Source organism: Temnothorax americanus, unplaced genomic scaffold (assembly GCF_048541705.1).
Source record: "Temnothorax americanus isolate GAGA-0224 unplaced genomic scaffold, ASM4854170v1 Scaffold11, whole genome shotgun sequence".
NCBI lineage: Eukaryota > Metazoa > Arthropoda > Insecta > Hymenoptera > Formicidae > Temnothorax > Temnothorax americanus.
The window spans coordinates 246,973-270,806 of record NW_027509242.1 but is presented as its reverse complement, the minus strand read 5'-3'; the positions used below and the strand labels follow the sequence as shown (position 1 = coordinate 270,806).

The 23,834-nt window shown below is 45.5% G+C and overlaps 2 protein-coding genes across 2 annotated transcripts; one reads left to right on the top strand and one right to left on the bottom strand.

Moving 5' to 3' along the window:
• Nucleotides 1-244: 244 nt before the first annotated feature.
• Nucleotides 245-7,692, top strand: Nito (RNA-binding protein spenito). Its single transcript, XM_077421483.1, has 2 exons — nt 245-728; nt 1,459-7,692. The coding sequence occupies exons 1-2, from the start codon at nt 604-606 to the stop codon at nt 3,656-3,658; spliced, it is 2,325 nt and encodes a 774-aa protein (XP_077277609.1). The 5' UTR covers nt 245-603; the 3' UTR covers nt 3,659-7,692.
• A 2,438-nt stretch (nt 7,693-10,130) lies between these two features.
• Nucleotides 10,131-19,185, bottom strand: LOC143905877 (prohormone-2). Its single transcript, XM_077421530.1, is given in 10 exon segments — nt 10,131-11,142; nt 11,240-11,481; nt 11,621-11,697; nt 11,801-11,911; nt 15,651-15,866; nt 16,145-16,280; nt 16,390-16,497; nt 16,624-16,744; nt 18,914-19,114; nt 19,117-19,185. Coding segments are annotated over 10 exon segments (1,350 nt in total). The 5' UTR covers nt 19,171-19,185; the 3' UTR covers nt 10,131-11,058.
• Nucleotides 19,186-23,834: the final 4,649 nt, after the last annotated feature.

Sequence of the window (23,834 nt, the reverse complement as noted above, 5' to 3'; positions counted from 1 at the left end):
GAATTTTCTTTATGAGGGAATCCATCCGTCGTCAATAGAAATATGTAAAAATATTTATCTTTATTCCTCGCTTACTCGGTGGGTCTTGGGTTTCTCTTTTTTTCTTTCTTTTCTCGATCGAGGCAAGGTGCAAAATCTCGCGCCCGGAAGTCGTCGCGAACGGAAACTCGGGAGGTGGCGACGAGCGACGGTGGCGCCTGGCGGTGGCGGCGGCGATGACGACGAAGACGGGGAGCGGGGAGTACGGGCACGGGGCAAGTAACAACGGGCGCCATTTCGTTCGCTCGTTGCGTCGCACGCAATCGCAAGATTCGTAAGCGAGGCCACAGGCCACAAACGGGCGAGGTTAGCGAGGTACAGCGATACGCGATACTGACAGCGGGGACAGCGGTATAGCGCGCAGCGGAGAGATAGTCGTTCCGCCGGGGGAAAAAAAGCCGTTTTCTAGCAGAGCCTTGGGACGCACTTGGTCCTTGCTCCTCTCTTCTTCTCCTCCTCCTGCTCCACCTCCTGCTTCCTCTTTCCTCTTTCACCCCCTGTTCCGCGTGTCTTTCTTTTCTCTTGTTCCTCGTCGAGCTGCGGTGCAAGCAGCAAGCAGCGTTGATGATTGGGATTCCGCGGGACGATCGACACAAAATCACGGTCAAGATCCGCAACAACATGAAGAGGAGCTCGAGTCGCGACACCCCGCCTCCTCGTGTCAAGCGGAGCCGATCTTCCATGGGACGGTAAGACGCTTGCGAAATGCGACAATGCGACACCGAGCTGACCGAGCGGGTTCGCGAAGGCCAGGGGAGCTCTCGCTCTCGCTCTCGCTCATCTTCCCCGATGGCAACTTCACGCGCGTCTCCTCGCTCTCCTCGCTCTCCTCAGTCCTCGTCCGTCGTCGTTGATGTCAAACAAGTTGCGTTCGACGCGCGACCTCCTGCGCCTCTTGTCTTCTTTTTTCCTCTTTGCCCCCCTTGCTAGCTTCCGCTCGTCGAGATCGTTGATCTGCATTACGATGATCGTTGACCTGTGATACGTAGCGTCGATGACGCGCGACGGATTTTCTTCTATTTTTTGTCTTTTCTTTTTCTTCTCCTTTTCGTCGCGATCCTTTTGCGCGCGTATATGGGTGCGGGATGTGGTTGCGTTACACGTGCGGGCGTAGTCCGTCGAGTGGGCTGGAACCTGGAACTACTCTTCCGTCGCTACGACTGGCGAAATGTTTGTGCATCTATAGCGACGTTTAACGCGTCTCTGGGAAACTTGACGATGGGACGTTTTGTGATTTCTCGTTCGTTCAAGTAACTCTCGCCGCGCGAGTATTCTACGGTGCCTCAATATCGTTCCGTTCCATCCCGCTGCAGTTGTCGCAGATGTAACTTGGGATGTGGCACGTGGTTCATTGTTGCGCGTCTGTGTACTACGTTACGCCTGTGCTAATAAAAGTTGACACGATCGTATGATTTCTAGGTACGACGACTCGAGCGACGAGCGTATCAGTCCGGAAAGGATTCGGCGGCGAAGCCGAGGCGCCAGGAGTCCGAGTCCGCCGACGCGGGCGTCGTCTCACGCTCGCTACGTCGAGTCCAGCTCCCATCGCGACGAGTATCTACGGGCGTCGCGCGACGTGCCGCGAGAGAGACCCTACAGCTACAAGGTGCTCTGCGTCAGCTCCATCCATGCAAAGGCCAGCGACGAGGTGATTAAGGACACTCTCTACAGGGAGTACAAAAAGTTCGGCGAGTTCTCCATTCAGATATCGCACGAGCCGGACGAGCGGGTCGCTTACGTGTGCTTCCGAAGCTCCGAGGACGCCCGGGACGCTAAACACGCGAAACCGCGCGTCGTCATGTACGACAAAATGGCCCTGGTCGAGCCGGTGTACGACCGACCCGAGACTTACCGTCGTCCGCGGTCGATCACGCCGCCGGAGTACGAGAGGTACTACCCACGGTCGCCGGGACCTACGGACCGACACAGACCGCTCGAGAGATACGAGCGGGTGTACGGGCCGCCGGTGGGCCTGCCTCCTCATCGCGAGATGCGCCGCGAGACCATCCCGCCGCCGCATCACGAGTTCGTCCGACCGCCCATACATCCCCACGGGCCGCCCCACGTTCACCCAGGCCCGCCCCATCACTACGGGCCGCCGCGACACATGATGATGCGCCATCCGGTCCACGGATTCGAGCGTGTGGAAAACAAGAAAGACAAGTTTCCCAATTATCTGCACCACGTGTCGCCGGAGGACGACCCTCTAGCGACCAGAACTCTATTCGCCGGTAATCTCGAGATCAATATCACGGAGGAGGAGCTGCGCCGTATTTTCAGCAAGTACGGCATCGTCGACGACATCGACATAAAGCGCCCACCGCCCGGCACCGGCAACGCGTACGCTTTCGTGCGCTTCCAAACCCTAGACATGGCTCATCGATGCAAGGTGGAGCTGTCGGGCCAATATATCGGCAAGTTTCAGTGTAAGATCGGCTACGGGAAAGCAACCCCGACCACCCGGATATGGGTGGGCGGCCTTGGCCCGTGGACCTCCGTACCGCAGCTCGAACGGGAGTTCGATCGGTTTGGCGCGATAAAGAAGATCGATTACATCAAGGGCGACAGTAACGCTTATATACTCTACGATTCGATCGACGCCGCGCAAGCAGCGGTCAAGGAGATGCGCGGTTTCCCTCTGGGCGGGCCGGATCGCCGACTGCGAGTGGATTTTGCCGACGTGAGCCCCAACTTTGGCTTCAAACCTAGATCGTATCCCGAGGACAGCAGCGACTTCGGCAGACCACGCCCGGTCGACTACGAATCGCCGTATGATCCCTACGGGCCTGACGGCGAGTTCGGATACGGGGCGAGAAGCTTCCGCGGTGGCAGAGGTAACGCGCCGTGGCACGACAGGAGAGGAAGCGCCCGAGGTGGCTACAGAGGCTCCTATCCCGACGGCTACGTCCGCGACGAAGCCGACTGGCCCGGTAGAAGACCACCGCCCGAATTGGAGTACGAGACTCCGCGCGGTCTGAGAAGATCGCTCTCGCGCGAACCTGGAGTCGACAGATCGAGATCGCGCTCGCCGCGCCGACGGCAAATGGCAGACTCGGACTCCGATTCGGAGAACGCCCGCACCGGAATGCTGTCGACGTCCCGCACGCTCCCAGACGTCGCGCGCAAATCGATCGCGGTTTGGCAAGGCGCCTTGATCCTAAAGAACTCGCTGTTCCCAGCCAAATTCCACCTGACCGATGGCGAGACGGAGATAATCGATTCTCTGATGAAGGACGAGGAGGGTAAGCATATGTTGCGCATTACGCAGCGGCTGCGTCTCGACCAGCCCAAGCTGGACGACGTATCTAAACGGATTCAAACGTCGAGCTCGCACGCCATCTTCCTCGGCTTGGCTGGCTCGAGTACCGCGATCACCAGTGACGACGCTAATGTGCAGACGCGGCCGCTGCGAAATCTCGTCTCCTATCTGAAGCAGAAAGAGGCTGCCGGTGTCATATCGTTGGTGAACAAGGACACGGAAGGCACTGGCGTGCTCTACGCCTTCCCACCCTGTGCATTCTCGACGGAACTTTTGAAACGCACGTGTCCTAGTTTAAGCGAAGAGAGTCTCAAGGAGGACCACTTGGTGATCGTAGTGGTCAAGGGAGGTAGCGCCTAAGAAAACCTTAGTATCGTATCTCGTGTCCGTATTTTCATATTGTAAGTGCGAAGATTCTTCAACGTGCAACTCCCTTTAGGTGGTTCTTTTCCACTCTGATCATTTGGCAAGGAAATATTTCTCTCAAAATGGATTAAACGAGAAGCACGACACTTCGTATGTAAAAAAAAAAAAAGAAAAAAGAATAAACTGCGAAATGAGAAAAAATTTTCAATTTTTTTCGTGGAAAATGTTTAGCGCCGTAAATCTGTAAATTTTGTAAATTGTGCCGCGCACGGTCCAGAATGTAGAGATTTGTGGCGGTAAATATTTTACGTGGAAGAGAGAAACTGAAAATTTTTCCTTCCTTCACAGTTTTTTTTTTTACGTCAAATCATATAAATGAATAATTATATTGTTAATGTTTAAATATTGTACATTTCGCTCAGTCCATTTTCGAGAATACTACTTTCTCGCCAAACGATCATAGTGGGAAAGTCTCTCAAACTGCTGAACAATGTACAGAACTTGTGAGAAGAAGAACTTGTGTTTTTTGATCGATGTAAGTATTTCGTTTTCTACTGGCTTCCAGATATGAATTAATCTCACGATTATAGACAGAATCGTAATGGTGCTTTGATACTTTTTCTTTTCTTTTTTCTTCCTTTTTTTATACGAATGTACATTGCATTGACATGAGAATGTCGAGTGTATTAACGTTATATCCTACAATCAGACGTGCGATAAGAACTGGTAATGCCTGATCGTAGATTTGAGTTTACCGATCTAGATAGATTTACACAAGAGATTGTGCGAATCTCTACGTGCACACGTAAATTCGAAATTAGGTCGAAATTAGGCAACGCGAGGTTTTATTGCGCATTATTATGAATACTTGATCCTTGTATTGTACAGTTGTTAAGCTTAATGATAGACGAGGGTGATATTGAAATATTACTGAGAGATATCGCGCTCTCTCTGTATCTCTTGATACGGTAATCTTGATTTGTGATATACTTTTCCAGAATTATGACTACTTCTCCGTAAATGCACATCGTCGACTTTACTGCTAATGCTGAGAGATTAGAGTACTTATTTTCTATCAAAAAACACAACTTTGATACCGTTCCCTAGTTAGAGATTTTTATCGGGTAGCCGCGATTACCAAACGGTAAAGTTTCCATCGGCGAGATCGTTAATGACCATACTGAATATTATTACGGATATTGTGTAGTTCTCATTATCGCAAGTGATGCTATAATTACTTTAAGGTGTAGTATAAGAATTTATTTGTATTATATACATATACATACATTATCGACTATACGTACATTATAGTAATATTGTGCACAGTTCTTTCACATTTGCAGACATGCATATAATTATATATTAATCTAATTGATTTTATTTCTTGGCCAAATGCAAAATTAATGTCTTCTTGAGACATATATGTGTGTGCGTGTGCGTGTGTATGTGCACGTAAAAATAGTTAAACACGCGGTGAATATTCCACTTTAAAATGATAAAAAATTACGAAAAGAATTTCTTTATATAATTGTAGATTTCTCAAAAATATCAAATCTTGGACATTATATGTTTTAATATATATATATATATACTTATAAATTATACTTTGCTAAAGAGGATCGTTTAAAAGTAGAGTCCTTTGAAGTCAATGCCAAACACATCGCGTATCTGACCGTGCCGTAACGATATGAGAACACACATATAAGTCGCGAAAACAATTTTCATAAAACTTTAATGGCAAAAAAATGTGAAAGGCCTGGGTTAGAGTATATTTGATATGGAAATTTTATATAATTAACCGTTTTACGACTTATATTTCTGTAGATTTCTTTTGTGTGGCATAACATTTAAGTGATTGTGCAGTAAGTAAAATCCGTGAATGTAGTTACAAGTTTATAAAGTTTGGACTGTGCCCAAGAGTGAAGACAGTGAGGAAAAAAAAAGCAAATCCAGGAAGAGACAGAAATCTCTGTTTATCGCAAAATAAAGTTTGTCGTATCTGTGTTTTCGTAATGCCAACAGCAGTTTGCCCCCTTTTTCAGTGAGGACTGGTTGGTTTCTTCTAAAGGACAGTGTTTGGTGGCGTTAACAAAAAATGAGCTCTGAGCATGTGTCTAGTGAAATGTAAAGAAAAGGAAAAGTGATTGTGCTCCGCATTCCGGTATGGAGGAGAACACCCGAACGCGGTGTGCCTGAAGGGAATATTTTTATATTCCTTTCGGACATCGCGGGAGGGCGAAAGGGGGAGGAGGTGTCTCTCTGCCATACTCGAATGCGATTGAAGGTGCAGTGGTTAAGTATATTTAGTGTTTGAACGGAAAACAAAATAGATGCAGTTTATGTAGAGAGAAAAAAATTACATGCGTCAATTTTCTTGATACCGTTCTTCACCTATCAAATACGAAAATTCTCGGGACGTCGTTCGGATAATGTTAAACGTTGTACAGTGTGATACGCGCGATTCTACGACGAATGATCCTACATTTGCGATGTAGGATCCGAGGAAATTTAATATAAAAAGAAGAAGAAAGGCTTTATATCAGACAGATTAGGGCCAATAAAATGATCGGACGTTCGCGTTGAGTGAACTCCGTCGATTAAACTCCTCGATTGTAAGATGCATGCTTGTGGCTGAAAAATCAATTAGACTGCTTTCGATCTTGACGAGTTTCGAGTTTTGTATATAAAATTTCATTTTTTGCTCTCGTTCAGTGAAGTTTACCGTGCAACAATACATGGTGCTGTGACATCGATCGTTCAGCAATGACAATCTGGGCGGGGGTGAGAGAACGATAAAAAAAAACGCGACTATGTAGTGTTAGGTCGTTAACGTTCAAGTGTTTGTGTTGGTTAACAATCATTTTTTCAATTTCACGCGCGGGAGAGCAGGCTGTCATGTTCATTCTCATGTCGTATACATTGTCGCCCGTATGGGAGGATATATATATATATACCGCACCACACACACACTCTAAAGATGACCGTTGTGATATTTTGTGTTTTCTGTGAATTCTCTTGTGGATTTTCCCAGAGGGAGAACGGAGAAGTAGACGAGGTCGCGAGTTAACTTTCCGAACGCGTCGATTGTCGAAATTATTCGTACGGAGGGCGAAAAGATATAAGAATCGCCTGCGACGTATCGACTAAATTGTGCATCTGGATGTAGTATCGCGGAAGGGAGAACTGTAAAAGGAAGGGAAGAATAAGAACTGTAGGAAATAAAAGACAGTAGTTTGACGGGCGAGAGTTTGAAAAGAGAATCCGAATCTTCTCTCGATTCTGTGCGCGGGGCAAGTCGAAGTGAGTTCTATCAGTGGTTCACTCCCGGTTCCGATATTCGTCAAGTGTTGTGCTGCCCTTCGCCCTTCGCCCAGCGTCGCGCGGCATGGGTTGACCGACCATCTTAACTTACGGTTGAGCTTCGTCCTGTGTGAAAAAAAAAAAAAAAATTAGAACAAAGAAATTGTGTAAATCTGTTTCAGAATCCAATCGATCCAATCCGCCCACGGAACGGAAGGCAGATATTCGCTCGCGCGATCGGAGATCATCTCTATTGTTCAATCCACTGTATCCAGATTTGAGCAGAAAAAAAAAAGAAAAAGAAAGGAATAAATCGCAGACCTCAGATAATTTCACGCCAGTCTTCCTAGTTTCTCTCACAGGTGTTTACGCGTGATCGGCGTGACTCGTAAACTTATTCGTCGCAACTTTTATCGTCGTGCAAACGTCTTCCGTCTTCCGTTGACGCTGTTGACGCCGAAACGAAGCGAGATAACCCAACAAGGTAACTTAAACTTAGAGGTTAAGCGCGAACGCACAATTTCTACATATGTATTTTGAATCGTGCTGGATTCCACCGATTCCATGTTAAATATTGTCCTTTATTAACAAAAACAAAGATGTAGCACGTGGGAGAGGGAGGAACGGAACGAAACGACTTGTCGCTTGACTAAGCAGTCGATACCAGTCGATACTCGAATCTCGATAGGCCGAGACAGAATTCACAGAATATACAAGAATTATATATAGCGTTGTTCTCTGTTAAAAGTGAGAGCAACGCGGATGTTTTTTTCTTATACAGAATATACAGGTATATTCGTTTTGGTTGCGGCTTTTGTCCTCGCCGTCCTCGGAAATCGAAATCGCTTCGAGTCAGTCCGGGTGCGAGTGGTGCAACTCAAGAGGATATAGCGCGAATACACGCGCTTCAGCGACCGGCGTGTCGTAACGCGACGAATAAAATTGAGAAACGAGTTGAATTGAAGATCTATAGGGCGATCTGGACTCTCGACCGCGACGATATTTCTATCAACTTGATCGGTGTCAACCGACACTTCTACTCGATTGCTCAAAGCCGCCATAAATTTTGATTTGCAATCTCAAACTCAAAAACTCCCATGTATTAAATTTCAGATCATGCTTATGCAGATAATAAAAATAAAGGATTGAACAGTCAAGAATTAATAATTGTATATACGTCATATCAAAACGGGACAAGTTTTGCTTGATTAGTTATTATTATATATATTACTTATCAGTTATATTAATATTATATATCATGCATCATTGAAAAATTAATTATAAGTTAATCGCGGTCGATCGAGATTGGCTTAAACTTTAAACTTAAACGATCGTCTCGAAATTGATCGCCGCCGCAGCATTCTCTCGCTCGCAGCTCCCATACGGAGAACGAATCCTGCTGTACGTTTCACGAAAGGAGACAGAGACGACACTTTTTTCCACAACTTTTCGTAGACAAAAATTAACCGTCGCCAAATCAGTGATTGAGAGAGACAATCGAAGCTTATACTTATAAAAAGAAGGGAAAAAGAAAGGGAAAGGATCGCTTTCGTCTTAATGATAACGGCGTAATCACTATCGATAACGGGAAGAGACGCTGAACGTGTAAATCGGGATATATCACGTGTGCGCGGGGGAGAAAAATTATATGTGCACGTTATGCGCGGCCGGTGCCGTTGTTTCTTTTTTTTTCTTTTTTTTTTACCACCATACACGTAACAAAAATACACACTTTCAGGCAAACCTGCTTTGAACATTGATCGTGCGTTGTTGCAAAAGATTATTCGAGAAGAGTAAAGCTAATTGGCTGATTCCCTTTCGTTTGCGATCGTTACCGCCCGTCCGCCATTAATTGCGCATCGCGAATATCGAATATTTCTTATGCGTCGTATGTCTCTTATTGTGTGTGTGTGTGTCCGGCCCTTAATTCTTGCTTTAAACGAAGAGCTTTAATTAGAGAGAAAAGTGTTAGCGATACGTTGACAGTTTACCAGTAGATTCCAGCAGAATCTGTCATCTCATAACCATTTAAATGTGTCATTCAAATGATTACGAAGTCAATCTGATGCCATCGTGTTCCATTAGCAGATTTTATCACATCGCCGCTGGCACTCTATAATCGACAAAATTTGTTTTTCGATTTGACTATATGGGCACGAATAGATTTAATATTTTTTCAAGGATGAATTCTTTTCAAGAGATTTCACTTTTTAGTTATATATATTTGATTCATTTAATTTAAATTCATAGCAATTTTGTGTGTGTGTGAATAAAGAAAAGCGTGAAAAAAATTGAAAATACTGTGGTGAATATTGTTCGCTTTTTTCTTTTACCAATAATAATAAAATTTAAAAAGAACTGAACGCATGGCCCACGTGTGCCAGTGTTCCTAAAAAGAATATGGAAAAAGTCAACTCCCGCTCGACGACGTCACAAATGAAAAGCAACGCGACGAACGTGCGGGACACACCCTCAGTATCTATAATTAATTCAAACGTCGGCAGGGAACAAAAGCACAACATGTAACTTCGTTAGCGAAGACGTTACGCATGTATGTAACGTGTAGTTATGTTAATTAATTATGTAAAAATTGTCAGTCTCCTCGGAGTGTTGAATATGGAAGGCCGTGTTTGGTTCGAAGATAAATCCCTTACGAGGATAAACCCCTCCAATACATTATGCTCGCATTTGTTCCTTCTTCTTCTTCTTCTTCGAGCGTTCTTCGTTTTCTAAAAATACAGACACCGATAATTGAAATATGACAAAGACGACGCAACGCGACGCGACGGTCGATCAACGTTCGGCTCGCATTTCCCTGGTTAAACGACGTACATTGTATATATATATATATATATATATATGTCTTGACACTCTGCTTTTGTTGATGCGACCGCTACAAGTTTTCTAGAGATTTCATGGTAACGCTCTAACGCGCGGTTCTCATAATCTGCATACTAAAGTGGAATTTAATCTCACACGGTAAATTTCGGTCGGCCTCTATTCTATTTCATCGCTTTATACATATACAACGTCGAATATGTCTCTTTCGCCTTTTCGTTCTCTCCAATTCCTCTCAACTCCTACTCGCTCGAATTATCTAGTATATAATAGACGAATACATCTACATCTAGTCTCATGCTAACTCATAATTAACAAAACTATATCGTCTCATGTACATATTTGTATTATATGTATACATATATGTGTGTGTGTGTGTGTTTTATATCAGTCACAAAGTCGTCGAAACCAAGCCTGAGGGTAATTTGATTCGATACTACGATTGTTTAAAGATTCAGTCGTAGCGTTATTACGGGCGCGTCGCGTATTACACCCGTATTACACGCAAAAGGAGCTTAAAATTGTAACATTACCATTAAGCAAGTATAAGTAACAAGAGCGCGCTGAAGCTTATTCTTTTTTTTCTTTTTAGGTATTATCGCAGGATCGGATTGAGAGAGAAAGAGAAAGAGAGCTCGATCGAAACTGATCGGTTTCCTCGACGATCCTGCTTTTTCATACGGAACAAGAAATTGTTCCGAATATTGAGTCGTAGACTCTGATATGTTTCACAAGCTGCATCATAAAATTCGTGCTAAACGGTCTCTGTGAAGGACCCGTCAAAAGATTGACTCTTGTCACCGCGGTAAAATGCTATATCCTAAACGCGAATTCATCGCTTTTTATATTTGTGTTATGTTCTGTTCCGAGATACTTGAACTAAAAAGACTGGATGATGGAAGATCAGTTTCTCACGTCTCTCACAATCGGTTGTTCAGCGCGGCTCTTGCGAATCCGAGGAAAGCTTCTCTCTGTGTGAGCACCGTGTTTCTTAGAACGGGTAAATCCGCATCGTCGCCGCATCACCCGCGACTGTTGCTCGTTCCGCCTCTTGCGACAGAGAAAGGAAGGATAGCTGAGGAGGAGCGACAGGCGAGAGAGCCGTTCGTGGAAAGAAAGCTCCGACTCCAAAGTCCAAGGGAACGTCGGCTGCTAATATCCTTTGCCTTCCGGTAGAATCTCCATCCGAGAGATTCTCCTCGCTTCTCCTCGCGCGCGCCTCTGGGCAGCCCCAGCCCCAAAACGTCGCGGATTACTTAGTAGACCATTCGATGAGGATACCGGTAGCTTCGCGGTTGGGAGCTTAACCGCAGCTGAGCGGCCGAGTACGGATCGTAGCTCTGAAAGTGCAAAAAAAGAAGGGGGCGTTTTTCGACCATTTTCTTTCGTCTAACTCGAATTTCTTCTTTGCGCGAGCCCTCGTCGAGTTTAATTCACCTGCGTTCGCTTCTTGGACACCATAAACCTCTTCTGGGGATAGTACGCGGCACGTTGAGGATAAAGGAAATCGTATTGCGGATTAACATGATTGCCGTATTGCGCGGCGTCTTCGTACTGCTCCAACTGCTTTCCGTATTGCTCGTAATAGCTCGGCGGGTGAGTCCGGACTATTCCGATGTCGGAGGGCGACAACGTGTCGTAGTGCCGCGAGGGATACACCGGCGTCAGCCACGGGAGAGCTAAAAAAGGATGCAGAACTGACGAAAAGACGGATATTATCCTCGCTAAAGAAATTATCATTGTTATCCTTTGATTGTTTTTATTTTCGTGCAGCTGGGTTAATCGTAATTATAGAATCGGAGAGTCGTCAACACGAACCGTTTCTACCGTCTTCCTCGTCAAGGAAATCGCCGTCGTCAATCTCGTACTCCTCGTTAGGGTATTTGCGCCAGTTTCTGTTGGTGGAATAAAAGTTGAATCGCTGTATTTATAGCGGGTATTTAATATTTATAGGGACGTATATATAATGAATTTTAAAGAAATGTCGCCGATCATTACCCGTTACGCTGCTCGTTCTCCCACAGTGACAAGAGAGTCAACATGTCGTTGGGGTTGATATCCATCAGAGACAGCTCTCGCTTGTACCGCGGTTCCCGATAGAACGGTACGCTGAAAATTCAAGCAAAGCAAAGTAAGTCCTGTAAGTACCTGTTTCATAAGACAACGTTTCAGCGGGTCTTCTTTCGAGGACTCGCAGGGAATTAAAAAAAATGGTTGCGTACTATTATCCGCGGTGAGTGAGAATAATTAACGTGTGCGCGCGATATCTAATCATGAATGAAGTTCTCACTTCAATCACTCATGAGTCACTTTAGTGAACCATCGCGATAATGCTGAACAGGTGTGTGTCTCGAGGAGAAACGACGATCTGATCTCGCGCTCGCGGGTACAAAAATTGTCGTCGTTTTACCCCGCGCGACCGCGACGTACGAATACGCGCTTATCGTCTCGCAATCTCGTTTCGGAATCGCTTCGTGAATTCGCATTATTCCCGTTGTTTGCGCGACATTTATGTTTCAAGATTGATCGATGTTTATCCGTGACGCAAAGCGACCGACGACAATCACCAACGACTCGTCTCCCATCGAGACCACGAGACATCCGCGCGCGCGCGCTATTGTTCTTCAAAGAGGCACGAACAGCGAACGGCATGTGCGCTTTATCGCGCTGTCCTTTGTATGCGCCTGTGCGCGAGTCTCGCGATAACTGCATTCAAGCTTGTATGTATGATATACGTACTCGATACACAACAGCACGAGTACGGGGACAATACCGCACCTCGATCGTGCGAAACGATTGCGGCGACGATTGTCGTCGTCCGTCATCGATTAACGCGGAGAAGACTCACCCCGTACCTCGTACGTCGTACGTTCAATAGTTGTTGTACACATATTTGCGATAGATTGATAGAACGATCGATAATGATGAAATGATGCCTGGTTGAGGCAGCGCTAACGCTCATCGACCGCGAGGTTGACTATAATGGCCATACGCCAAAAACTCACAGTATAAATACTTTCATTCAGCTTTTTTTTTTTTTTTTCAATGTTTACATAGCAGCGCGTAAAAAGCACGGATAAATAAAAAATGGAAATAAAAAAATCAAAAAAAAAATAGATCCCGTCATTATCCCATTATAAATTTAGGCTTAAAAGTTGTGGAATCGATGATAGTTTTTTACAAAAAATTTTGGAGAAAATCGATCAGTACGTGTTTTTTGTAAATCAACAATTTGTGTCAAAAATTTGACAATCTTATAGAATACAGTTTGAAAATTTTTTTTGATATTTTTTATCGAGTGTTTAAAAACAAATTTTGAAAAAAAAAACGTTACATTTGGCCCATTTTTCGTAGTTATGGGCGTTTAAAAAAAAAATGACGTAATTTTTCAAAAATCGATGTTTTGAAAACGGTTCGACAAAAAAAATTGAAAAAAATCATGGAGGCTTCTTTCAACCAATACTACAACATGAAAAATTTTCAAAAAAATCGGAGATGCAAAAGCCAAATGGTGTCCGATTTGGCGTGGAAAGCCCCATATATATGTATATAGTTCTTCTAATCGATTAATCTATTTCATTACGTCGGGGTTTCCTCTATCGATCTGCATTCGACGGGACGCTTCCATTCAAGTTTTCAAAACGAGGACAGGGCTGTTGTCTAATGCGTCAGCGGATTATTATACCGTCGCGTCGCGCGTCGGCGGAAGGATGGTGGATGCTCAGCCCGCATCCTGTCTCTCGCAGCCGGAAGTATCGTCGATAAATCCACGGGTCATGCTCGTCAGCTGATTGGTCGGAGATACGGCCTCACAATCAAGCTCTGACCTAGTTTCGTCATCCCGGCTCCATTCAGCTTTTCGTGGGACCGCTCTCTCCCGCGGATACTCAACCACCACCACCGCCACTACCACCTGCGTCACGCGTATCGAGCGATTCGTGCACTGCACCAAATTCTCCTTCGTGTGCGGCCACGTCCGTGTTCCACAATGCTGTACGACAATGCACAAGCGGATGCATATTCGCTTAAATCCATCCAGCATAATTTCAGCCCTTTCTCTCCGCGAGAATATGCGAGGAATTTTTTTTCAGAATTTGAGAGATTTTCCAAGTTCCGTTGAAGCCACACCGAAGATCTACACAATCTTAATTCCGACTCAAATTTCTTTATCAATTTTCGAGAGACTTGTACTTTCTAAGATGTCGATATAATGACGAACGAGGAAGCGCTTATATGTAATCGTCTTTAATTGATTCAGCTTTTTCAAAATTTTAACTTAATTTGATGTTAAGATGTAGTTATATTGCGAGGACCAGAGTAAATCGTAATAAAACGATTTTCTTCGGCATTGCGCAACGCTCGTGCCGTTCTTTTTCATAAAAATGCATTTAAAGCGCTTTTAACGGCGAGTGCTTCTATTATTATGGCGCTTGCGTCTAACAATAAGGATAATATGCATTATATATAATCGCGCTTACTATAATGGAAACGGTTCGCGCGTTATAAGAATTTCATCGAGGAAAAATTAATCGCGTTATCGTGTCCGGCGAAGTGACCTGTGACATTTGCGACGGTCAGGCGATGCATTCTCGTACATTTTTCGTGTAAAAATAACGGGCCGCGATGGCGACGGCCGATGTTAACTTTGAGAGACGAAGATAATGTCTCTACTCGACGGGAGTCCTATGTGCGTGGGTTTAATTTTAAACATCGGCCTTAGAGACAATTCCGTGCGAAGCACTTCGATATCGAGTGCTCGAGTGTTGACGCGATTTCCTGAAATTAGATTTGGTCCTCGATAAATCTGCATCACCCTCATCGGGAAAGCGTATTTTTATCTCGCACCGTCGCGTCGAGACGTCGCATGATCGCGAACCGACGAACGTAACGTCGCGTTATTGATAATAAACGTCGTGACCGTCGTGACGTCTTATTCGTTTCGTTCGTTTTTATGGATGGAGGAGGTGGGATGTGAAAAATAAGACACGTCAAAGGATGCAACGATTAAGGTCATCAGTTAATTCCTATGTCTCAATCATCGGATGACTTCCGTCCTTCGCGAACCGCTTCGGAAAAGAAATATTAACGTTGGCTAATCGATTCGTTGAGAGTCACCCGATGCGATCATGAATATCAATGTGAAACTTTTTACATAATACCAAAATCGAAAATACGCTACTGATATGCTCTTCGATGACGACAGTCTCTCGCTCTCTCTCTCTCTCTCTCTCGCTCTGTCAAATGGTTCAATACGACTTCGGTCGTCAAGTCGACCGCCGCCGCCGTCCCTGCGCCGAGGGCAACGCCCTCACGAGCTCTCTAGCTCTTTCCCATTCGGAAGCAAAGACAGAGCTGGAGGAAAAGAAGGATGCTTGGTAGGTGGAAAGGGTGAAAAGGGCGCGCACGGTGATGCATAGCCCTTGTGCGCCGGGGTACATTGAGTCGATCCCCACTTTATGCGAGGGTTCCCGTTATCGCGCCAACTCAACGTGCGCAACTCCGCGACGTTGAAGTCGATCCGAGGGTAATTTAGAATTAGATTTAGATTTAGAGTATCGAAAACTCGATAACGTTTTACTATTTCGCTCTCTTCCCTTTTCTCTTCGGCTCTTGAAATAAAGCGCGTGCGAGGTTGCACAAAATAGGCGAAGCCGCGCAAAAAATAACGAGACCGCCCGCGCCGTCGCGGCGTCGCGCGTCGCGTCGTCCTCTGTCTTTGCCCCTTTCGAGGGGAGGCGTTGTTTCGTTACCTACCGCAATTTAACAGCGGTTGCCCCCGGTAATATCGATCACGCGGGTTATCGATTTCGGGGAGAATTAGGAGGAAGTATAGGACGCGGCCACTTACCTCCTCTTAACTTGAGCCGGTTGCTCGGTAGGCACAAGGCTGGATCGTTTCGTTTGGAACGAACTCGTCGGAGGCTGCCACGTGGTGCTCGGCCGCACGGTCGACCTGTCCGATCTCTTCCGCCGATCTTCGCTCGCGTAATACTGCGAATACGGCATCGCATCCCACACTCGCGGTATATCCTCCTCGACCTCGTTCACCATGACTTTACTGTAGCTGGAACGCACGAATGCGTTTCATTCGTTACGGCGAATCTCGCCGATCGAGGTAACGCAAGAATGTAACCAAGAGGAACGAGTAACGTAAAGCTACGTATCAAATGTTGCACGACAGGCCGTTATAATTTCTAATAATATATAACAAGTTTCTCGACGTAAAAAAATATATTACATTCGTACCGATCAAATCGAACGTTAACGTTAAAATCATCGCACGATTCGAGGTATCGAGTTTTGAAAACTTTATCCTCCCGCTGACGCGAGAAATAAACTCACTCGTAATTTTTGTCATATGGCGAGTACGCCTCGCGCTCGAACATAGCGTTGCTAGGCGATTTTAGAGCTGGGGATGGTTTATCGTCCTCGGCGAGAGCCGCTTTTAAGCCACCCAGCCCCGAGGCAGCGAGGGTTCCTGCGTACGTAAATGTCGATGAATTCCAAGGATGGTCCTCGTGCGGTATTCGCCAGAATGTAGCGCGGAGCATCGTCATTGTATCTTTTAACGAATACTATAAACTCACGTTTCTCCGCGTTCGATGAGGTGAAGGATTCACCGGCGTTGGCGGCGGCATTGGCAACCTGTCGATTCTGCTGATTGCCGAACATCAACGTTTCCTGCGTTCGTTTTGCTGAAATTGGTATTGCGAGGCGCGTTGAAGCGAATCGAAATCGTATCGGATAATTTGATAACGCGATCTCTCTAACAATCTGAATCTCGACGCGCGGAAGATACGCGATCAAACTTGGAATCTTACATTTCGGCTTCGTGACCTGGTCCGCCTTCTTCGTGTCCTCCATCAGGCTCGTAGGCAGGCACGTGCCTATCGAGACCAGCGAGAGCAGCAGCAGCAACAACCACGCCCAGTTGTACGTCATCTGCGGGAAAATTGCGGGATTTTCATTGCTGGTGCGTTTTCCGATGAGAGCGGCGTTTTCACGATCAGGAGCTTCGCGATACTCTTTTCTTGTTTCATACGCGCCCGGGTCTCCCCGTTCCAGCCCCTCCCCCCTTCCCCAAGTTCTTCTTACTGACAATGGATTTCCGATCGAGGTCGCGGGATTATACAATGTGGATGGTTCTTCAAATTTTATTAGCGATCGAAGGCCAGATCATCGTACTGAAGAAACTTAAAGTCACGTAACGCGAAATGTCGGGAGTCTATTTCCGCGATGCGTGGAAAGATCGAGTGTAGGAGCAATAAGGTCGCTCGATAAAGGGTTTCCCATGTAGCATGCGTATGCATGCGCGCGAGCGTGTGTGCGCGTGTACGTTTGCGGTTACATAAAAATAATATGTAAGTAGCGTAAAATTCTATTATAAAATTTCTTCAGATATGACGCCGTCGTCGCTTCGGTCGACGACGCGACGTCACGACTTGATGTAATCGACGCGGTTTACTTTCTTCGACTATGACGTTACCGTATGACGTAGACAGCGAGAGAGTTTCCAGCCACTTTACGTCACACATGTGTAACTTGGCAGGTTGACTTTATCGAACTTTGTTTTATCGCGTGACGGCGATAGAGCCGATACAGGCGCGTTACAGTCCCACGTGTATATAAAAAGATTCCGTGAGAAATAATAAATATATATACATATCCTAAATTCATATAGATATTCTAAAAAGGGCGGAACGATTTGTTTCAATCGAAATCCTAACGTCCTGGGAGATTCTCCGTCGGATTTTGCGCAATTTTGCGTTGTAAATTAATAATTTAACACGCGTAAATTTATGTCTTTCGTTCATTAGGAGCCGCTAGACTTATCAGAAATTTCATAATGCTGGAAGGCAAGTTTCCGCGCGTTGCGATCGAATTACCGCGTAATTGCTCTCAATTGGCTTCTCATTAACGAATTACGGAAACCCTCTGAGGGTAAGTTAACTCGCATAATTGCGTCAACTCTAACGGTGATGCTGGAAACGGCTGCAGAGAGTAGCGAGTAACGAGAGCACGGATGATGGCTACCTCGAAATGTCAGAGTTCAAAATTGCGTGTAGAGACCGACGTGTAATTGTGCAACTGCGTATTTACATCATTAGTGCGACAACTTTGGATATATATATATATATATATATATATCCAATTCGCATACGCAGTTTCGCATAAAACAAATGACTCGCATTACGTAATCCGGAGAGTTTAATCAGATTTGAATTACTGAAAAATACATGACCTCTGACCTTTCGAATTTTGCAGTAGATTCCTTTTTGCATATAAAGGTCACTTAATTTCACATTTTACAATATATAATTGAGATTTCATTCGTCTCGATAACAGAAGGTATAATATCCTTCTCGGAATCTCGCGATATAAGATTTAAAACATTTTCATGGAACATACGTATAGTCCATTGTCACAGGCAGTGTTGCTTTCTCACGACAGTTATTCCCGGACAATTATTCCCGGGATTAACATTTGCCTATATCCAAAACGAAACGGCAAAGTTTGACAATTAAAGGAAGTCGCGTAGTAACGCTAAACCGGATATAGTAGACCTAGAAATCGTATATACACTTGTTGCATCTACAAATACTATAGTCATTTATCGGCGTGTAGGAGCTACGCGGCTAGGCAAATCGCAATTAAAAATGCATTTCATTGAATGAGAGTTCTCGTTGACGCAATGAATTATAAGTGTGCGTAAAAGCCTTCCCTCACGCACATTCCACGCACCGCCGTAATTAATTTTATTTAATTTGTTATAGAATTAGAATATATAGAACTGAAAAGTACAGACACACGCACGCGCGCGCACGTAGCCAGCTGTGTTGAAATTTCTTCAAAGACAGACATATAAATGTGTGCGAATCTTCTTTCTATCACCGAAATTTAATATTATTACATGGAATAAAGTGAAGGTTGATTTAGGACCGCGCGCGCAACTACCTGTATGAATGCGCGAAAAGTGGCTGGTTACGTAAAATGCGTTTACAATTACATTCATCGTTCGAGTTTCATTATCTGAGAATCGGTTTTTCCCCGTTGATTTTCGGCAACGGGATCAAGAGTGAAAGAAACTCCGCGAGCAAGTTGATCGTCTACCTTTCGAGACGCAGCGATTTCGCCGGCTTGCCCTTTTACGCGGACGCTCGTCCCTTCGCTCTTCGCCTTCCTCTCGCGGTAGTCCTCGGGCTCCTTCGGCTGGCTCCTTCTCGGCTGACCAGGTGCGGAGAACGGGCACGTCCTAGCGGATCCGCCGGCTCGGGGTGGAATGAATGTCGGGGCTCGGCTCTCGGCAGGACGAGCAGAAAAGCGGGTACGCGGTCGATCAACCAACCCCCACCTTGGTGAACGAGCATTCCCCATCTCTCGACTCGCGGTGGCGAGCACCCTACGACGACGGGTGCGCGCGCGCTGCGTTTCTTCGCGCGCGACGCCAACGGGGCGTGTGAGTACGCGTACACGATCACGATCTCGTCGTTGATATAAAAGACGTCTCTGCCCACGCGATGACCCAACTACGTCTTCCCGACGGATTCTGGCCCCGGCCCCGGCCCCGGCCCCGGCTTCCTACCGTCCTAATACGTAGGAACGACGTGGCGTCATAAGGATCGCTTTGCGTCGGAATTATGTTGTTATTTTGCTGTCAATCGGCGTTATCGAGCGTCATCGTTTCGATTTGAAAGTCACGATACGGGGGTGGCAAGTCTCTCTCTCTCTCTGCATCTCGCTAACGACATCGAATACATAATGTAGCCTTTAATTTTCTTTCTCTAATCGTAAGCTTAAAGTCGTTTTCTCATTGAAGCATTCTAATAAATCCTGTATGAAGAAGGATTTCCTCCTCCCTTCTACGTCTTCTACAATAGATGGAGAGGGAGGGGAGGGGAGGGGACTGGAGAGGGAAACAAGAACAGCGTTATTCGGCGTCTACACAATTCTTATTGCCGATAATTCGATATTTCTATAATCCGAATGGCATTCCTCTTCGGTAAAAGGACACAGATCCGTTTGCGCTCTTCTGTCAGCCCTTGAAACTCATGGCACAATCAGCGCGACCGCTAAACGTACACGGCTCGCCTCATCTCGAAAGAATGCAGCCTTCGCCTTAGCAAGATCGAGGAGGAACTGCAAAGTATATGCGATTATTTATGTCCTCTGTTAAGCTATTCCTGCGTATATGTGTGCTTTGCAGCTTTTATATATTTGAAATTTTCTCTATGAATATATATAAGAGCGGATCTTTTAAGAGCGGAGATAATCTTGCATTTTTATACCTTCGGTCTAGCGTTAAATTGAACAAGCAGCGTAAAAAAAAAAAAAACTGCCACGTTTCGTTATTGTTAGCGCGATACTCCATCGCCAAAGTATGTACAACGCAAGCCACAGACACTCGGAAGAATTAATAGAAAGTTAAAACACCCCCTACCGCGGCCACCGCGGGCATAGCAACCGGCATTGCGTCAAATAACGGCTACGGTGACGTTACCCGTTTGTCTTTAATATTAATGTGACGGTTATACGCAAACGTCACAGGGGTAGTTTTCTTTGGCATTTGAAACGGTGACGTTGTACGCGACGCGGTTCTACTATAATACGGTCTATGACAGGGGAAACATGTATACTTAAGTGGTGTGTCAGAGCCGTGTGTATTTTCAGCCGGCACATTATCTATCGTCCCAATCTCCACTTCTCAAACATTTACTTTCTCAATGCGAATGTTACCAGTTTCCAGTAAAAGAAGTCGGCACAACGACGATCAAAGAATCAGTTGTAATAGAAATAGTGGTAAAAGAATAGAATATAAACGGTGATATTAATAAAATTTTAACACAGAAACGTTTTTTTTTTCATCAGTATCAACAGTAAACCTATCGAACTCTTATTCGCTTCAACGTTTGCGCTTCGAATTTGAATTTGCCTTAACTTTACTATTACACATTTCATATGTCCCAATCTCGTATATGTATATATTTATATAATTTGATATTTCAATCTTGGAAAATTTCCATCCACAAACACCAACCGTAGATGTAATTCATACGAGAAATATGATTGACGATATAACATAATGAAAAATTTCAAAGTTGTTAGATTTTCTAATCAGAAGGTACCCTTTGAAGGTTGCTTTTCTCTCGATTCCCATAATTCGTGTAAATTATATCGACAAAGTCAAAACAAATTACGTCTCGTGGAGGACGTGGATTGTGGATGCTCGTGTTTAGGAGTGAAAATCCAACAACGATCTCGCAGCGATATCTCTCTCTCTCTCTCTCTCTCTCTCTCTCTCTCTCTCTCTGGCTTCCACCCCTCATTCTGTATTCGTCTCCAATCACCTAGCTTCAGCCCCCGCAACAGGCCATACGCCCACGCGAGAATGTTACACGCGCCCACGCGCGCTTCTCCTCTCCCGCTTCCCCCTCATCGAGAATCGTGCCGAGATGAGAGGGTCGCCTTCTTAATTTTGGGAGGAAAAAGGATTAGGATCTTTTTATTTTTATTGACTTGGACCGCGCTAGAATATCTTGCCGCGTTATTTTTGCAAAAGGTCCGTACGTGACTATGACTGTGGGAAGCCCGCTGCTCCGTAAAGAAATGGCTCCGAATCTTGAAATATATGTCCAAATAATCCCGGGAATGACGTCGCTGCGCACTTAAAGTAATGTTATGTCCGACAGCATTAACGGATGAACCTTCGTATATAGCTGCGAGGGAACTCACCCCTTTTGAAGAGCGAAACGAAAACTGACATCGATGATCGAGGTCGTAGACGTGGACTATTTTCGCGCGTATCGTAAATAGCGTTTGCTCTCTGCGCGATAATATTTATTTTGACGATATACACTTAACACTACAGCTCGACGTAAGTAATTTTGACGTCGATGACGAATTTCGGAATTTCTCCGGCTTAAAGCCCACATTTGAATGATTCAAAAATTCGCAACGACATCGACAGGATTCGGAACGACGACGCGACGACGGGTTTCGATTTATAATTTCATGTCGCGTGCTTTTCGTATATGCGTGTACAGCCTGCGGGTTCTCCAGGTCAATTATCCGATGTATAATATATTACACGCGACACATAAAATTATAAATAGAATTCTGTCCCAAATTTCGTCGTGAATTATAAATCTAAAAATGAACTCGACAGATTTTAGACGATATCTACAATTCGTGACGGATTTCTGTTGGTAATAATAGCGCGGGTGCCATATATGTTTCTCGCGCCCTTGTCCCGCGCCCGAAGGGGATTAATTTAATTCCCCATCTCCGCAGATGTAAGATTCCATTTCTTGCGCCGCGTGCTGATTTATTACGCGGAAAGTATACTCTCGCAGCGACCTCAATACGAAAGCGTAATGAATGTTTCCTCTCTCTCGAGCAAATGTTTCGCGCTTGGAAATATACGTTTATCTTATCCACTACTCGCTATAACCATTTTGTTCGCGACGATACCTGACACCACCTTGCTTACTTTCTCGCTTCTCGGTTGAAACAGCACCCGATGATTCGCGATATACGCTACGTACGCTAGTCGACCAAACCCAAACAAACAGAGCCGGCAGAGTGAATTGACAATATCTTCGCGTCGGCGTCGACGGGGATCGATTTTTAACGGAAATTCATCGAGAGATTAAGCAGAAAGAGAGAGAGAGAGAGAGAGAGAGAGAGAGAGAGAGAGGCATATTGATATTAAAAGAGAGCATGAGTAACGCGTTATTATAGATCTAGTTGTAGGATCGGAAATTACGAGAAATACCGGAAGACTTATGAATGGTACTCTGCGGTAATCTCTTTCACTCTTTATTTTAGAATATCTCAAAGATACTATATCTTATTTTCTTCTACGCAGAAATCTCTCTCTCTCTCTCTCTCTCTCTCTCATTCCTTCCTCTCTCTAGAATTTGTATCCTAACCCTCCGCCACACCAATCCTCCCGATCCTCCCACCTCCCACCCAAAGCCATGGGCCGTGGGCCGTGGGCAGCGGCTCGGTGGGATTGCGCCTTGGCGCAACGTAGGTACCTGACTGACGTTGACGCCGAGCGCGATAAAAGTTGAACGAAAGAGGAAAACGGACGGCACGCGATACTGGCCGAGTTTCCGATTTGTGGTTTGCGCGCCACACCCTCGTCTTTTCTAATAAAGGGGGAAAAGCCAGTCGCGAGCTTTTCGCCTCATCCGGGAGCGAGGGACGAGGGACGATTCGCAAAATCGCGTATTAAGCTTTCGCCGAGCCGCGCGTAATCTTCATCCCCTTGTCCCCAACTCTCCCGCCACCCGGATAGGCCGGACTCCTATTGACGTCAGTCTTTCGAGTCCGCCAAGTGGCGAATCCTCGTGCCCCATGCCCCGTAGCGCCACGAGCCACGACCGGCCAAAGACTAAAGAGCGAGGGGCGACGGAGGGGGAGGGGCGAAACCCCTGCGACCTGCGACCTGCGACTCGCGAGGCGCGCGCTACCACCCTGTGTACATATATGCGCAATGTACATATACATGCGTACATACGGCGCGAAATGTAACGAGTTCGTGGGGATAGAGAAGGGGACGGATCGATGTTCCCGCTGCGTAGTAAAGGACGCCTGTTGATACGCGACAGGACTGCAGGAGCGGTTTCATTCATGAAAACGGGTCGAAACGGAGAACCCACCGGCGCGGGCGCGGGCCCCGAGCCCACGAGCCCCAAGCCCCACCTCGCTCTCGCGACACGTTCCTTCGATATACATATATATAGATATTACCTGTATAAAGATTTTTATGCGAAAGTGCAACGTAATTAACAAACCACCTACGTCACGTTCTCAATTTGGGAAACTATATAATATAAGCTTAATAAATTGCTATTCGATATCGTATCATCGTTTCGCTACGAAATAACACTTTTACGTCTTAACACGTTACAATAATGAAAATCGATTTATTCCAAATTGACTCTCGTTTTGTGAGAAATACATAAATGAATTGAGAAATAAACGTTCTCAACTTTGACAATGAGGTATCGTTTAAAAAGATGTCGAA